Here is an 18,310-nt window from a genome sequence, read left to right on the forward strand (position 1 = left end):
TAAGGTCCTTTTTTATGAGCTTCTCATACTGGTTAGTAATTTAAAGAGGGTCTTCAAGGGGAGTTCCAATCGCAAAAAATTCTAGAGGCATATCATCGTTGTTAGTCGGAACACGAATCTAACTACAAAACAAATTGAATTTCTTGACAAACAAAAATTGCTTACTGTAAATCTGTAATAAACTGACACAGCCAGGATTGTTCAGGGATCTTTTCAACAAACATATCCATTTCGCCAATAAATTTCTCGGGATCGTGATCAACAAGGAAGTTTAAATTGATTCGGTGCCTCCTCATTGTGACAAACGCTGAATGGTAGTCTGAACTGAAGAAATAACTCAAAATTAAGCTAACATCTAAAACTTAAATTAAAAATACATTAACCCCTTAGTTTTCACATATCCCACATTTTTAATTCAATTTATAAGCAGCATAGTTAAATTGCTATGTGAGCAACAATAAACATTGAGTAATGGAGGCGCGGAGCAAGAGGTAAGGAGAGAGTGGAAACGTAAGTCTTGAATTAGCATATTTAAAGGTAAAAAAAATCAAATTATATCCTAGACACTTTCATAAAATGTATTTGGCATGAAGGTGAAAATAGAACAGGCTAAGAGTTGAGGAGACATTCAAGTTATATCTTAGATATTTTCATCAAAGATATTAGGTAAGAAGATTGGTAAGGAGGTGCAACTAGAATAGGTGAGGAGTAAAGGAAATATTCAAATTATATGTTAGATGTTTTCACAAAATTTATTAGGTGAGAAGATAGATAAGGGGGTGCAACAAGAATAGGTAAGGAGTAGGGAGACATTCAAGTTATATCTCGGAAATTTTCATCAAAGATATTAGGTAAGAAGAGTGGTAAGGGGGTACAACTAGAATAAGTGAGGACTAAAAGAGATATTCAAATTATATGTTAGATATTTTTACAAAATTTATTAGGTCAGAAGATAGATAAGGAGGTGCAACAAGAATAGATAAGGAGTAAGGAGACATTCAAGAACGACTCCATATTTTTTTCGGGAAAATTGGTATCCTGGGACATTCTGGCCCAAAACGATCTAGATAGTTCAGAAGTTTGAAAAAAATCGTTAAGAGCCTTAATTTTAGAAAAAAAATTATGTGAGGGACGTCATTTTTATATACATTAGTCATTGACGCTGTCACACTTGTCACACTTACATGGAAGAATTCAAGATTTTCATGCATGGAGAAGTTGATATTAAATTACTTAAAGAGCAAAAAACTAGTAATTGCAAAAATATTTGCATATATTTTGACAAGTGATTACAACAATTCAATTTCTTAAAAAACAAAAAGTTTGAAGTTTAGTAGAAATTGTTATTAGAAATCAGGTTTGCGGTAGTAATCAAACATCTTTGAAAAGAGGGCAGAACAAAAAGACATTAAATTGCATAAAGAACAAAAATCTGGTAGTTACAAAAATATTTGTATATAAATTAACAAAAAATTATAGCAATTCAAAAGCCTTAAAAAAGAAAACCAAAAGTTTTGAGGTTATTATATATCGCTTTTAGAAATCGGACTTGCTTCAATAATCAAATATCTTTGGAAAGACTTTTCTATGAAAAGACAGCAAATTGTCTGTGATTAGAAGACAAAACACAATGAGAATCCGTATATAGAAGCCTGCCACACACCAAGTGCCTCTGCCCGGTGGCTGGTAATTGCAAAAACATTTATATGTATTTTAACAAGGGATTACAACAATTCAAAGGCCTTAAAAAGAAAACCAAAAGTTTGAAGCTTATTGGATGTCGTTGTTAATAATCGGACTTACTTTAATAATCAAATATCTTTGAAAGACCGCGATATGATAAAACAGCAAATTGTCTCAAATTGTCTGTAGTTAAAAGACAAGCGACAATGAGAATCCATATATAGAAGCCTGTGGCATGCCGAGTGCCGGGATTTTCGGTACTATAAGGATTTATAATTTTCTTTATTAATTCCCACTGAGGAGACAGGAGGAAGAGTCTTTGGAAAAATATTTTTTGCTTCATAAGGGATCGGGAACTTTTTTTTAATCTAAAAATCCTACTCACAACTGCAGAAAACTTCAGGGATGGAAGTGAGGATGGATAAGTCTATATCACATTTATAATATTAGTTACACAAGTAGAATAACGAAGAAAATAGTAATTTTCAAGAAATAAAAGAGTTGATACTTTTGTAGGGATTTTGCCACAGCTTCAATGACGAGGACTCTTGGATGGATTGCTTCTAAATTGCCACGTGGCATCTGCAAGATCACTTTAGTATCAAACGGGACACAGACAACCAGTCGAGAACCTCTTTCAATTCTTCTTAAAGACTCGTCAATGGGAGAGAGTTTACCTTGTAAGGCGATATCTAAAACGTACAATGAGTTGAAATATTATAAAAGAATTAAGAAAGTATAAAAGTATCGTGCATAATTAAGGATATAATTATAAACATGAAGATATAATGGATGCATTTGTAATAACAAATATAATTATAGAATATAAAAAAAAAGAAAAAAAGGATACGGCATTAGACTTTACAGCACAAAATTAAAAAGATTTGATATGTAAAATTACAAAAGAATTGAAAAATTCTAAAATATTATAAATTGAAACGAATAAATGAATAAAATCTTGCTCAGCGAGTGATGAGTTCGGTATTTAAGTGAACAATCCAGATGACTCATCATAGTTATACATTCTAATTTTTTGTTTGACATGAAAGATGCATCGATTTTTAGAAAATTCGGCACATAAATAGGCAGGGCTTTATCCAGGATTTTTTTTGGTGGGGGGAAGGTTAAAAAGAAATTTTTTTTCAGGGGGTTGGGGGTACAAAAGAATTTTTTTCAAGGGGGTTTTACAAAATTTTTTTTTAAATGACATCAAAAATTTGTTTTATATTTATTACTGTTGCGTCTTTTCTTGACTTGGGGAATTTATAAATGATCCGGAAATTGATTTTCTATACATAAATACTTTCTTAGACCACACTTCTTTTCCATTTACAAAAAATTTACGAGAAGAAAAACCGGGTTTAATTTAAATAAAACAGTGGAACAAAAAAAAGAAGAAAAACAAACTTTAAACAACAAAAAATCCGAATATTTCAAAGTTTTTAACAGTAACATGTTGGATGATAGTTCCCGAGCAGGAGCATCTTTGGGAGGGGGGGGCAAGGGGAGCAGTTGCCCCGCCCCAATAATGCGGAGAACAATTATTAACAAACACCAAAAACAAGAAGAACAATAGGGAATTTTTTAAGACAGTGGGAAACAAATTAGAATGAATATTTCGGCCCTATGTCCAAGGGCCGTCCTCAGCAATACAAATAAGAAAAAACAACTTACGGGAGGATAAAATCAATAAAACTAAAATGAAAAATTTTTCAAAACAGTCCCAGCATCCTTACCTCAGCGAAGTTCAACCAGGACTGAAAAATAAATTGTTATGAAACGAGGCAATTCAATGAAATGAAAGAAAATGATTTAAAACAGGTTTTTCATGCCAGTCTAGGTTTTTCGCTGCTGATAATAAAAAGATCATTATACTATATATTATAAGATGATTGCCTATAAGATCAGCAGCGAAAAAAGTTAGGCTGGCATAAAAAACCTGTTTTTAAATCATTTTCTTTCATTTCATTGGATTGCCTCGTTTCATAACAATTTATTTTTCAGTCCTGGTTGAACTTCGCTGAGGTAAGGATGCTGGGACTTTTTTGAAAAATTTTTCATTTTAGTTTTATTGATTTTATCCTCCCGTAAGTTGTTTTTTCTTATTTGTATTGCTGAGGACGGCCCCTGGACATAGGGCCGAAATATTCATTCTAATTTGTTTCCCACTGTCTTAAAAAATTCCCTATTGTTCTTCTTGTTTTTGGTGTTTGTGATGGAAAGGCAGTGTGGTCTTCGTCGTTATTTAGAAAAATTATTATACATCCCTTGCCCCTTAACTATCCAGATATGGACCCCTCTTCCCCTCCCCCCAATAAAAACACTGGAGATTCACCCCCGTTTTCGAACGGGTGTAAACATTGCAAGCGGAAATCGGGATAAGATCATAACTGGGAGGAGTCAACGGACTGCAGCTAGATAAACCAATAAGAAGATTCATTTAATATATAATGTATAAAATATGTCGACCTGTTGCCTTACACAGTTCAAGTGTTTTTAACCTGGATAATTTAATCAGGGGTTGTGACCTGGGGTTTTTTGCTTTTCTTTCAATTAATTATAGTCTTCACTTTATTAGATCCCATTTTTCCACCTGATTATAAAGAGGAGAATTATCTGTTGTGTACTATGGACATTCGTTTTGTCTTGTCAGTGTTCACAGTAATTGCAGATCTGGAAGTGTTTAAAATGTGAGTTATATTTATTTGTTCATTTTTTAGTTCTTTGTTTCTTTTCTCTCTTGTGTGTTAGTTTTCCTTTTTTTAGATTAATTTAAGAAACTTTTTCCACAAAATAAGTTTTCCAAAGAAAAGTAAAGAGAAAAAATTAAGCCAAGAATGACTACAAATTAAATCCAATAATCTTCCAAGCAGAAATCTACCACATATCACTATCAATAAATAACTGAAACTCAAAGCGAACAGAATTTACAATAAGCAGCCGAGTCAAACTCAAAACGATTAAAAATTAACATGAATAAGGCTGACAACCCCATGCCTTCTCAAGACCAGAACAATATTTGCGCTTTACTCAAAACAAAATACATTTTAAATGTTTTCACTTTTTTTACTTTCAGAAATAAAAAATTGTCAAAACTTTAAGGAATAAATATAACAATATGTCAATTAAACTGACAATCCATGGTCATTTGTTGTTTTTTTTTCAGTAAAGCGTAAATTATGTTCATGTCTTCAGTTTGGCTCGGCTATTTATTGTAATTTCTGTTCGATTTGAGTTTCATTTCCCTATTGATAGTGATTTGGGGTAGTTTTACGCTTGGAAGATTATTTGACTCTATTTCGGCTCATTTTTGGCTTAATGGAGCTCTTTACTTTTCATTTAAAAACTTGTTTTGTGGAAAAAGTTTTTTTAATTAATTTCCGTTTGTTTTTTATTGACATTGTCTTTTTCGTATTTTTAATTGTTATATCTTTTAGGGTTTTTTCTATAAGAATCCATAGTTTGGGTTGCTAATTGTATGTTGAAGTACCTTTTCAACAACTTTTGATCCTGACAAAAACATTATTTTTTTATTTAATTTTACAACTCCTGAAGTTGACCTGAAAAAAATTAACATCATTCCAAAAGATTCGATTTATGCTCAGAATCGAATTAACTCCTTTAAAAATTTCAATGAAATTTACGGCTATATAGGGTGGTGCCTATGATATTGCCTATGATATTGTTTATATGCTCTATTGAAGACCAGTATGTATACAGTTTTTTCGTTTAACTGAAACTCGTCCAAAGAAGTCCCTAAAATATTCACCTTATTACCCTAGCGTCATTAGTTATAGTAACTGTAGTGGTAATATTATAACTATATACATTGTGCCTTCTGGCTAGCTCAAAACCCCCCACAACTTCCTCTTAAAGGTCTAACTTAATAATATAAGTTATTCTTTAGATATTGCTTTTTCACCTTTTTGAAAGCCCACATGTTCGTAGTCTATTTTGATTTAATTCAAAATCAGTCTAAATATTCCTTGAAAACTTCACCTTAATACCCTTAGCTGGCACAGTAACAACAGTTGTAGCAGCATGCGGATAGCACCTTCAACACACGCTGAAAGTTTCAGCTTTATACCATCAACTGTTCCTGAAGCATTTCTGATTCGTCTCCTTGACAACCTGTGTGGGCATAGTGTGTTCCGAAATATTTCCATGCAATTTCTATATATCCTGATTTTTTGCCTTAATACCCTTAGTTTTAATATCAGTTGTAGCAGCCAAATTCATAGTAGTAGCCTAAGCTTTAGTGGCAGTAGTAGCATATGCTTCATGAAATTTTTACCTCAATGCTCTTAGCCTTACAAATAGTTGCAATAGAAGTAATAGTAGTAGTAAATGTAGCAGAAACAATAGAATTAGCAGAAATGTACACATATCGCCTTTTGGTGAGATGATCTTCCCCTTTAAGTACTCTCTTAAAGTTCCAACATAATACCCAAATCCATTCTTGAGATACGTTATTTTTACAATGTGCATGCACATAGCGTCTTTTGTTTTGTTCAAATTTCCCCTCAATGCTATAAATGGAGTAGTGTGGTAGTAGTAGTGATTGTAATTGTAGAAGCATTGGTAGCATGCAAATATTGCCTTTCTGATCATCTCCCTTATGATTTCCTAAATTTTCCAAATTAATATATTCGGTTATTCCTGTGTTTTGCTATTAGACAGCAGAGGTAGGGCATTTTTTACAAAATTATTACCCCTCCCCTTAAGCATATGGTCTTTAGACGGCAGAGGTATGTTTGTTTTTTTTTTACAAAATTGTTACCCCTCCCCATAAGCACATTAACTTTAGACGGCAAAGGTAGGATAGTTTAAAAAAAAATTGTTACCCCTTCCCTTAAGCACATGGTTTTTCGACAGCAAAGGTAGGGTATCTTCTGCAAAATTGTTACCCCATCCCTTAAGCACATGGCCTTTAGACGGCAAAGGTAGGCTATTTTTTACAAAATTATTACCCCTTCCCTTAAGCCCATGGTCTTTAGATGGCAAAGGTAGGCCTACGCATGTGTGAAAGTTTCTTGAGTCAGGAACACTCTCTCTCTCGTTGTATTCTCTTCTAGATTATAATATAAGTCACTGTCTTACCAAGCAAGCAAGAAATGATATTGATGTTTGGATAGAGGGTAAGTTTGAAAGTTTTAGTCTGGAATTAGATTTGGGAAGTAGGAAATGATCAACTTGTACGTGCAACGCCTCGGACAGGTTTAGATTTTATTTGTATGGGTGATTTCAACTTTGATCTGCTTACATTGAATGGAGCGAATTTTGATTATTTTAATTTGATGGTTGCCCATGATCTTTTTCCCCTTGTGAATATTCCAACACGTGTTACGAGTCATTCAACCACTCTCATAGATAATGTCTTTGTTGGTTCTAAGTATATGAACCGTAGTTATGCTGATGTGGTTCTATACCCTTGTTCGGACCATTTCCCATTAGTCGCAGCTGTATTTTGTGAATACAAAGTAAAGACTCGGTCATTAAAAAAAGAGAATTTACAGAGGTTTGGTAAAGAGTTAAGCAGCATTGATTTTAGTAAAATTTTAGACATGAAAGATGACGGTTCTGGTGCATTTGATCGGATGATGGGGATCGTACAGCCAATATATGATCAGACTTGCCCAGTGAAATTTTTGAATTCAGTTAAGGATTAGCCCAAAAATCCCTGTATAGCTACGGAAATTCTAGAAGACATGAATTGTATGTAGATTATTTAAATAGTGAGTGTGCCGAAAGACTGAAAGAATTCAAAATAATATGCAACAAAGTGAAGTCGATTAGAAGAAAAGATAAAAAAGAATACTTTACGAAGCAATTGAGTTTAAATAAGGATAATACTACAGTAACTTGGAAGGTTATTAATGACCTACGAGGAGAGAAGAAAGAATTACTGAGAAAGAAGAAAGAAGAAATATTGGGAAAAAGAAAGAAGGAATACTGGGAAGAAGAAGCTCCCCCCAATTCGTTACTGATTCAAGCAGAAACTGTTAATGATGAAACGATTATTATTAATAGATTTGCTGAGTTTTTTTAAGTAATGGTTAAAATATACAAACGGAAGGGCTGATGAATTCTAAGGATGATTTCCTTGACTATAAATTTGTCGATGATAGAGGAACTGGAAGTGAAATTGAATTTCAGCCATGTACTGGCGACGAAATTCTGAAGGTTGAGAAAACAACCAAATTTAATTCAGTAGGCACTGTTTTAAGGTTTTTGGGCTATCGGTAACAAGAGTTGCTATCTCACAATTTTAACTGAATGCGTTTTGGAAAAAGAGGATGTCAGGAAGGGAGGCTAGTTGCTCTCCATCATGTTTGACTCTTAAAAGGGAACTAGAACTATCCATTTCAAATCAAATGAACCTCTTCTAAAGTTCGATGACAACCCCTTCCATAAAAACTATACATATCCCTGGGATATAATTTGCAAACCTTACCCCTTCCCTCCGACTCTGGGGGATTCTGCCGACCCTAAAGGGTTTGTTATATGACCATTTTGAACAAATACTTATCTCAAATTTCTATCAGACACATTTGGGGAAAATGTGATGGAGGGGGAGGGGTGGCTGCCCCCGATTACGTTGACTCATAAAAAGGGCATTATAACATCTGACTTGCAATCCAACGAGCCCATTCCAGAGTTTATACGACCACCGTTTCCATATAAACCTTATATGCCCTTTTGGCATATCTTACAACCCTTGCACTGAGGAATGGGGGGGGGGCGGGTGTCATCATCAAAGACATAATTTCCAGACCTTTCAACTACGCTAAACAAAGTGGCTATCCCAAAATTTTGCTTAGATGCGTTTTGGGAGTTGATGGGTATAGGAGGGAGGGCGTTTGATATCCTTCAATCCTTTTTGACAATTAAAATGGGCACTAGCCCTTTCCATTTCAATCAAATGAGCCCTTTTTCGAAGTTTCTACGACAATAGATAATCATGTCAAAATTTGTCCCTGGGATATAACTTGCCTTTATTATATGATCTTTTGACTATTTTTAACAAATGGCTATCTCAAAATTTCTGTCAGACACATTTGGGGAAAATGCTTATGTGCCCCTAGGGCATAACTTACAACCATTGTCCTAAGGCTGTGGGGGTATGTTATCCTCGAATACATAATTTCAGGACCTTTTACCTACGCTGAATAAAATGACTTTCAAAATTTTGATTGGATATATTTGGGGAAATGGTGGGCGTGAGAAGGGGGTTGTTTGCTCTCCAATCACTTTTAACTATTAAAAAGGGCACTATCCCTTTCAATTTCAAATCAAATGAGCCCTATTTGAAGTTTCTACGACTTAATTGGCCATCACAAAATTTCTATCCCATGCATTTCGGGAAAATACGAAGTGTGCGTGTGTGTGTGTGTGTGTGGGGGGGTCATCCGCCCTCCGATCACTTTGAATCTTAAGAAGAGCACTAAAACTTCTGATTATCAATCCATTGAGTCCCCTCCAAAGTTCCTAGGATCACCCTTTCTATGAAATTCTTTTGGGGGGGCGTCATCCTCAAAGACATAATTTCTAGACCTTTCAACTACGTTGCACAAAATGGTATCTCAAAAATGGTCCTACAATCCCTTTCGACTATTAAAAAGGGTACTAGTCCATTTAAATTCCAGTCGAGTGAGGCCTTTTTTCTACAACAGCTTCTTCGATACGAAGTGCCCTGGTCTCGGACCAAAAACATAAAAAAAAAAATAAATAATACATTGTGCCCATATCGCTCTTTACTTAGGCAGTGCTATTGCTCTGCCTATGATTGTTTGATTTTTTTTTTCTCCTTATAAGTTTTTTTTTCGCTGAAAAAGGCTCCCAGACGTAGAGCAGCAATATTCGGATTTCTTATTATTTAAAGTTTTTTTTTCTGTGCTTTTGTTCCACTACTACATTTAAATTGAGCCCACTATTTTTACTCTCATAAATTCTTTGTAGATTTTCTTTACTTTTGAAATTTAAGGGTCTTCGATACCTTAAATATTTAAGGTATCGAAATAATATATTTAAGGTATCGAATTTAAGGTCAAAATAATATTTAAGGTAAATATTTAAATATTTATTTTGTATTTAAGGGTCTTCGATACCTTAAATATTTAAGGTATCGAAATAATATATTTAAGGTATCGAATTTAAGGTATCAAAATAATATTTAAGGCAAATATTTAAATATTTATTTTGTATTTAAGGGTCTTCGATACCTTAAATATTTAAGGCATCAAAATAATATATTTAAGGTATCGAAATAATATTTAAGGTAAATATTAAAATATTTATTTTGTATTTAAGGGTCTTCGATACCTTAAAGAATCATCCTATCTCGTCCACTACAAGTTTTTTAGTTTGTGTGGCCAAATTGTTCAGAACTGATTGAACGGTTTTGCCATAACTTGTATAGCTTTGACAAGATATCCGAATCAAAGACAGAAAATTAAAAGCCGACACCTTATTTCCCAGAAAACTTAGAAAAACTTTTTAACTTCTAGGCCTGTGCACTGGAGATAGAGATATTCAGTTTTAATGAATCTTATATTATCAGAAAATGTGAATTTAGTTGCTTTTTTTCATTAAATGGAGCAGAATTTTCTTTTTAAAGCTCAGGAAAAGGCAGTCCCTAAAAATACTTTAGCCTACCTGTTCAGAAAATAGTAAAGATCAGCACAGAGAAATTATAACTAGAGTCATTTTGTAAATTTGAGAGTTCCCTATGGTTGCATTCACTCTGATTGACAAGCTTATCGACAAAATGGACGTCAGATATCACTTTTCAGTATAATTTTACAGTCAAATCACAAGTTTTCGACAGGTCTCAATGATAGCTAGTCCCCATTATGTAATTATTAATTAATTACCCCTTAGTTATTCCCTAATTAAATTTCCCCTTTATTTATTAAATAGCTTTGATTTAATGAAAATTAAAAGTTGACAGCTTATTTCCCAAAAATCTTAGAAAAAGCTAAAGGTCTAGTTCATAATATAGGAGTACCGTTCTTTCTATTTAGGGTTGTATATGAAACACAATTTAGCAACCGTGACTCTAAGGGCACAACTATTTGATCTGACTTGCTAGAGAAAACTCAAATATTCCTATTGTGACATCGAAATAGATCATTTAAAAAAATTTCTAACACTCACGACACTTACTAACAAGAATAAACCTACAAAAATAGAGCAAAATATTAAAAAACAAATAGCGTGTAAGATAACGAAAAAAGTGACAAAACTGATAGGAGACATTTCGATCCACTGAAAACCTTGTCGGCCTAGTACAAAATATAAATCGTTTTCAGTAAAGCGCAAGTTTTACTTCAGCTGAAAAGAAGTTTCAGAGGGTGGTAGCCCTGCTTCCATTGGAGGTAATTTCCGTTCGTTTTAGGTTTAGATAAATCATTCAATTTAATTTTTGTTCGTTTTGGATTTCATTCATGCACAGTAATTTCGGTTCATTTTAAGCTTGATTTATTATATTATTAAGCTCCTTTTAGGTTTTATGTCGCACTTTACTTTTCTTCGAAAAACTTTTATCTTTAGAAAATAATTTTCAAAGCCACCCTTAAAAAAAGAGAAATGCCTTAAAAGAACTAAAACCAAACTGAAAATTAGTCATCCATCCACTTTTCTAAGAAAAAAATCAAGAACATTTTCATGTTTTTATTTTTCATAGTTTTTTTTTAACATCTTCAGCAATATTTTTCGCGGCAAATAGCCTGTTTTTACAGGGTCAGAGGGTGTAAGAGTTTCTAGAATGATAATGGATAAACTTAACATTAAACATTGTCTTTCTTAAAAGGTATTCGCTTATAATAAATTCCAGACTTTGAAAAACAAATTTCTCATCTTCGTATTTTTATATATATATTTTATTGGATTGCAGCTTTATCTGCAATCAGGATCCTTTACCCTCGTATCTAAATAGATCTAATGACGACGGAATTCTAAACTTACCAAGTGACGTTTTGTTTAACGGTAAGGCTCTTAAAGTGTGTTCAAACGTTGTCATAAGAAGAAATCCAGAAGTTAATTCAAATCCAGTCACTCCACTGAATATAACTTTACCGTCAAGGTATAGATGGCCTCCATCAGTTAGTACGAAAATATAATCATGTGAGCTTATGGTAGAAACTGCCATCTACAAAATATATAGAAACTAATTTCAGAATTTAGATGGCTCTAAAATATTACCTAACTAAAGGAAACTAGCGACAATATATGAAACTTTCAGTAAAATGAAAGATTTATTCTACTGAGATGATATAGGGACATTCAATATTTGTTTAAAGGGAAAAAAGGCTGGAGCTTGCGAAAGTCATTTCATTTATCCTTACCACAAAGTATTTTGGCGTTCAATAGCTCTTCAATTTTAAAAATAAATAGCTTAACTATTAAATAACAACAAAACATTAAAAATTTAGTTTCATAACTATTTAACTAGCAGTCTTTCATATATAAAAATAAGTTGTCTGTGTGTGGATCTGTGGATGGATCAGGTGACGTCATGTTTGTTCGCATATGACGTCTGAATTATTTCACACTAATACAAAAGAAGAAAAAAACTAAAAAAGGTAAAAACTACAAAAAAAACTAAAAAGAAAAAAAAACTAAAAAAGCTAAAAAACTAAAAAAAACTAAAAAAAGGTAAAAATCTAATAACTAAAAAAAAACTGAAAAAAATAAAAAAAGGCAAAAACTACAAAAAAAATAAAAACTAATAAAAAAATTAAAAAAGCTAAAAAACTAAAAAAACTAAAAAAAAACTAAAAAAAGGTAAAAAACTAAAAAAAACTAAAAATTAAAAAAGAAAAAAACTAAAAAAAAGGAAAAAACTGAAAAATAAAAGAGAAAAAGAAAACTAAAAAAATATGAATAAATATATATAAAAATAAGTTGTTTGTGGGTTATGTCTGTCTGTCTGTCTGTCGAGTGACGTCGTGTTTGTCCGCATATGACGTCTGAATTATTTCACACTAATACAAAAGAAGAAAAAAAACTAAAAAAGGTAAAAACTACAAAAAAAACTAAAAAGAAAAAAAACTAAAAAAGCTAAAAAACTAAAAAAAACTAAAAAAAGGTAAAAAACTAAAAACTAAAAAAAACTGAAAAAACTAAAAAAAGGCAAAAACTAAAAAAAAACTAAAAACTAATAAAAAAACTAAAAAAGCTAAAAAACTAAAAAAACTAAAAAAACTAAAAAAGGTAAAAAACAAAAAAAAACTAAAAACTAAAAAAGAAAAAACTAAAAAAAAGGAAAAAACTGAAAAATAAGAGAAAAAGAAAACTAAAAAAATATTAATAAATATAAAAAATATAAATATAAATATAATATAAATTAGCAATCAACAAAGCACCGAGACACAAATGACGACCGGGACACAGGGAGTATAAATGACGACCAGGACATAAGTAAAATAAAAAACTAAAAAAACTAAAAAAATGGTAAAAACTACAAAAAAACTAAAAACTAATAAAAAAACTAAAAAATCTAAAAATCTAAATAAACTAAAAAAGAAAAAAAAGAAAAAAGGAAAAAAATAAAGGAGAAAAACAAAACTAAAAAACGAATGTATATACAGACCAAAAAAAAAATATTAATAAATATAAAAAATATAAATATAAATATAATATAAATTAGCAATCAACAAAGCACCGAGACACAAATGACGACCGGGACACAGGGAGTATAAATGACGACCAGGACATAAGTAAAAAAAAAAACTAAAAAAACTAAAAAAATGGTAAAAACTACAAAAAAACTAAAAACTAATAAAAAAACTAAAAAATCTAAAAATCTAAATAAACTAAAAAAGAAAAAAAAGAAAAAAGGAAAAAAATAAAGGAAAAAAACAAAACTAAAAAACGAATGTATATACAGACCGGGACACCGGGATACAAATGACGACCGGGACACAGGGAATATAAATGACGACCGGGACACAGGGACACAACTACAATGGGGACGCCGGGGGGCACAGGGGGATATAAATGACGACCGGGACACCGGGACACAAGGAATATAAATGACGCCCGGGACACTCAAAGAGAAATCACAGACTGGAACACCGGGACACAAATGACGACCGGGACACAGGGAACATAAATGACGACCGGGACACAGGGACATAACTACAAAGGGGACGCCGGGGTGCACAGGGGGATATATAAATGACGATGGCGACTCAGGGAATGGTCGATTAGCAATCACCATCAACAAAGCTCAAGGGCAATCATTAGAATCATGAGGTATAGATCTGAATACGGATTGTTTTCCCATGGACCATTATATGTTGCATGTTCAAGAGTCGGTAAACCTGACAATCTATTTATATGCACAGACAATGGGACAGCAAAGAATGTTGTATATTCGCAAGTTTTACGTAGTTAAAAACATATATATATATATATATATATATATATATATATATATATATATATATATATATATATATATATATATATATATATATATATATATATATATATATATCTATATTCACAGGTGGGACATAGGGACACAACTACAATGGCGCGTAACTAATATGGCGCGTAACGACTTACGCGCGCGGGGGGGCTTGGGGGGGGGGCGAAGCGCCCCCACCAACTAGGTGTTGGGGTGGCGCGAAGCGCCACCCCAACAGCTAGTATATATATATATATATATATATATATATATATATATATATATATATATATATATACGTACATAATAAATTTAAATGTTATTTAGAGCCATCGATGGCAAATAAGGCATCGAAACGACATTTCCATCAACAAGATTTTTTTTTCACAGGGACAGATAGGGAGCCGGTTGCATAGCCTCTCAATAGTTGGAATCGAACCCTGAGCCGCATATTGCCAAGCAGAGCATAAATCCTCTATGCTACCACAGGGTTCAGCCAACAAGCCTAATTGATTAGCTAAACTAATTGACAAATAAACTAATTAACTAGCACAAGTTTATCAAGTTTCTTTCTAGGATATAAGATAAATGAGTAAATTTGCTTACTAAAAAGACTGTTACAGTAACAAGATAATACCTCTCCAAAAAGAGTGTTGGACTTATTGGTTGAAACGGACATAAGAATTAACGCACAAAAAAGATCAAACCAGAAAACTGAAAAGGTAAGACGGGCATAAATCAAGAAATGCTGCGTAAGGAGTGCATGGTAAATAGGCCCAAACCTGCATTCCAATCATATAGCTTTGGGTGGGGCATGATTTTGAATGTGTTGTTACTGTTTACCATTGTTTGTTGACTAAATATAAATAAATATCCATCAATATGAGAAAACAAACAAACAGACATTTTCTTACACTCCATCATCAAAGCTCAATAGATAATACTTAGTATCTTCTTTTTTAAATTAAACTGATTATGTCCAAGCTACTCAATTAAAATTTTGTTACACATTTTGGTCAACTGGATATATACTTCATCCCCTAAAAAAATGTTGATGACTGTTAATTTTTGCAAAGCCAAATCCGTGGTGGGGGAAGGGGATTTGGTGCCGTTGACAGCCTTTTCGTTCTTGAATGAGATTTTTCCGGATTTTTCCGGAATATACTCCGGAAAAATCCGGAGTATATTCCGGATTTTTCTGGAACGGTCGTAGTGAAAATAGAAATGGTAAAGGAAGTCGTGGAATAAGTAAAGCCATTATTGGTAAATAACTTTGAATACTAGCATAATTTCATGTAATCTCTTCGACAACCTAAGCAGTTGCATCCGTCATAAATTTTGGGAAAATAATACCAGAAATCCTGGTTACGAAACAGAAGTTCTAAATTTCCTGATTTTTTTTCTAAAATTTTGATTTTGGTTATACTTCAGACTGTTAATGGCATGAAAGGAAAGCAAGATGACATGTACTTTTCTATACCTGAAAATCAGTCGTTCACTTAGAGATAAAGTTTACACAATGAACCGTCTCACGGATGTTCATTAACCGGAATAAATAGTACACAGTGTTATTACGGAAAAAAAAGAAAGAAAAAAAAACAATGCATTACAGAGTTTGACAATTACTCCGCACACATAGAACTTAAATCAGAATTTCTTCAATTACAGTTTACCTTGCTAACAATAACTTACAATAATTATAATACTTTTAAAAAACGGCAGATATTGAGTTTTGACCATCACTTCACACATATACAACTTATTTCAGAAGATCTCTAAGTACAAGTTGGCCTTGCAAATAATAGCTTACAATAAATTACAACGCATCTTCAATATCGATTAGGGAGCACAAACATCTATTGTCTGTGAGATTTATTTGCATGTGTTGATCCGAAACCTTGAAACATGGGTAGAGTTGCTGCTACACTCCCTTTAACCTCACAACCGACAGTCAAGTTAATATTATTGCTTTATGACACCAAAGGCTTTGATTAGTGACATCACTCCCAGTCGAGTTTATTGAATTATTTTCAGACCTTATACCAACAGAGCCTACATTGTAAATTTTAGCAATAGATCAAATCAACTCGAATATTAGAGCCTAGAAAACACTATTTAAGAACACGACAACCCCCCCCCTCCCCTAACAAAAACCCTGCGTACTTCAATGTAAATTTTGACTATGTTTATGTATAATAATATTATTGTAATATCTATCTCCAACTTTTTATTATCAAAATTTTATTATTACTCCAGATAATTATTATCTCCAACTAAGAAAATATAATATTTCGCTTATGCAATAACTTTATTTTGTTCAATCATATATTTTATTCAATCATGCATTTTATTCACAATAAATATTGTATATTTCAGCTATCAGTTACGTTATACAAAACTAGAAAATCCTCCGTGGAGCATCCACCCTACTCGTAAGACCTTGTTCTATTAGATTACGATTTCTACTACTACGAACAGCTCACTGGAAGACCAGCCCAGCTAATATCTCCCAAGATATTCTAATTCCCTTTAAATCCTTCCTTATGACCTCTTTCCATTCCTTTCGGGGACAACTGCTTTTCATTTGACCTGATATGGATGACCGAAAAGGACGATCTTTGGTAATCTGTCATCTTTCAACCGCAAAACATGTTGCCATCTCAACCTTTCTCTCATTATAGTCTCTCTCATGAAGAAAGCGAGACAGAACCACATCTTCCGTACAGTTCACTGTTTGAAACACAGTCAGTCAAGCTAGTACCCAAAACAATCGGTAGAAGATTCCTCTGGAAAACATCTTACAAATTCTCCTCCGTCTCCCGAAGAGTCTACACTTTAAACCATTCTTGACTGATGTCATCACTGTAGCTTCCAATATTCTAATCTCGGCTTGAAGACTTCCAACAGTGGAAAGTTCGCATGGAGCATTGCTCCATACAACGGGAAGCATTGCTTCCAAAAATGGTAAATTTACTTGGAGCGGCGTATGGACGGAGGACGCGTGTATATTGAAGGTGAAAAGACTTCAAATCAAAAAAAAAGTAAAAGAAATTTAAATTTAGCCCTAGGATTTTTTTGGCCTCACATCGTATTTTATGATAAACACTTTGTTCTATTTAGGAAATTGTCAACACATAACCATGATTATAAATCTTACCTTGGTTGAAATTCTGCTAGCAACAACTAAACCAGATAATAAATCTAATTTTTCTAACTTCATGTCAATCACAGATAATTTCAAAAGCTGTTTATCTTCGGTCAGCAGAATAACTTCTTCAGGTGATGCAACTGAATACGTTTCTATTAATGATGGAAGCTGAATGGGTGAGACATTCTCAGACGCACTGAAAAAAAGAGTATTTTCATTAAACTTGAACTAAAGAAAATACTTGTCATTGACGTAGCCAAAATTTCAATAGTGCGACATTTGCCCCCACCCCGTTGCAATATCAAAAATATACAAAACATGGCAATATTCAAAAATTCTATGACAAATCCCTGCCGGTCCCGACACGGATACGCTGCTGCTAATGAGATTATATTCCTTCCTCAAATCATATAATAAAACTACAGCAAAAAAAAAAAATGAAAAAATGACACAAAAAGTCTTCAGATCTGTTCAAGAAAAGGTTCATGTGATGGTCAAACCCATTTCTTTGGCCTTTTTGCAGTAGGTATATTTCTGCAAATTTCACTTTTGAAACACAAAGGGAATGCAGTCGAATGTTTCAAAACAACATCCTAGAACAAAATTAAGGCCTTAAATTACTTTAATTAGTTAAATTAGTTTTTATACATTGAATTGCGTGCACTAAGGTTTCCTTGACCGAAAAATACTATTTATATAGCAGGACACCTCATCTTAATAAATACACCCCTCCCCAATCGATTAAGAATCCTGGCCACAGTCATGGTTCTTGTAATTTACTTTCTTAAGCAGACATGCAGAAGATGCTTCCTGGCTAATCCGTAATACAGAGAGCCAAATAGCCTATTTTAAAGTCACACAAATAAGCTTATCAAACACAATTTATTAATTCAAAGGACACATATAAAGATGCAAAAGATGGGTAAATATAGTACAAGAATAAAATGGACAATACCAAGCCGTTTTTCAACGTTAAATTTACCCTTAACAATTGACTCACATAGTGATTCATTGGAAGAAACTGGCCTAAAGAAAGTCATAGCCAAAGGAATAAACAAGTAAAA

At 32.9% G+C, this 18,310-nt stretch overlaps 1 protein-coding gene across 3 annotated transcripts in view; it reads right to left on the reverse strand.

The window, feature by feature from the left end:
* LOC136036935 (elongator complex protein 1-like) overlaps window positions 1–18,310 on the reverse strand; it is a 182,043-nt gene that overhangs the window by 57,210 nt on the left and 106,523 nt on the right. For all 3 annotated transcript variants that reach the window (XM_065719323.1, XM_065719322.1, XM_065719324.1), the window contains 4 exons: window positions 17,256–17,442; window positions 11,650–11,833; window positions 2,192–2,375; window positions 166–324 (listed from right to left, as the gene is read on the reverse strand). In XM_065719323.1, coding sequence (XP_065575395.1) covers window positions 166–324; window positions 2,192–2,375; window positions 11,650–11,833; window positions 17,256–17,442 — 714 coding nt within the window. The remainder of the gene's footprint in view (window positions 1–165; window positions 325–2,191; window positions 2,376–11,649; window positions 11,834–17,255; window positions 17,443–18,310) is intronic.

This window comes from Artemia franciscana, chromosome 16, assembly GCF_032884065.1.
Source record: "Artemia franciscana chromosome 16, ASM3288406v1, whole genome shotgun sequence".
NCBI lineage: Eukaryota > Metazoa > Arthropoda > Branchiopoda > Anostraca > Artemiidae > Artemia > Artemia franciscana.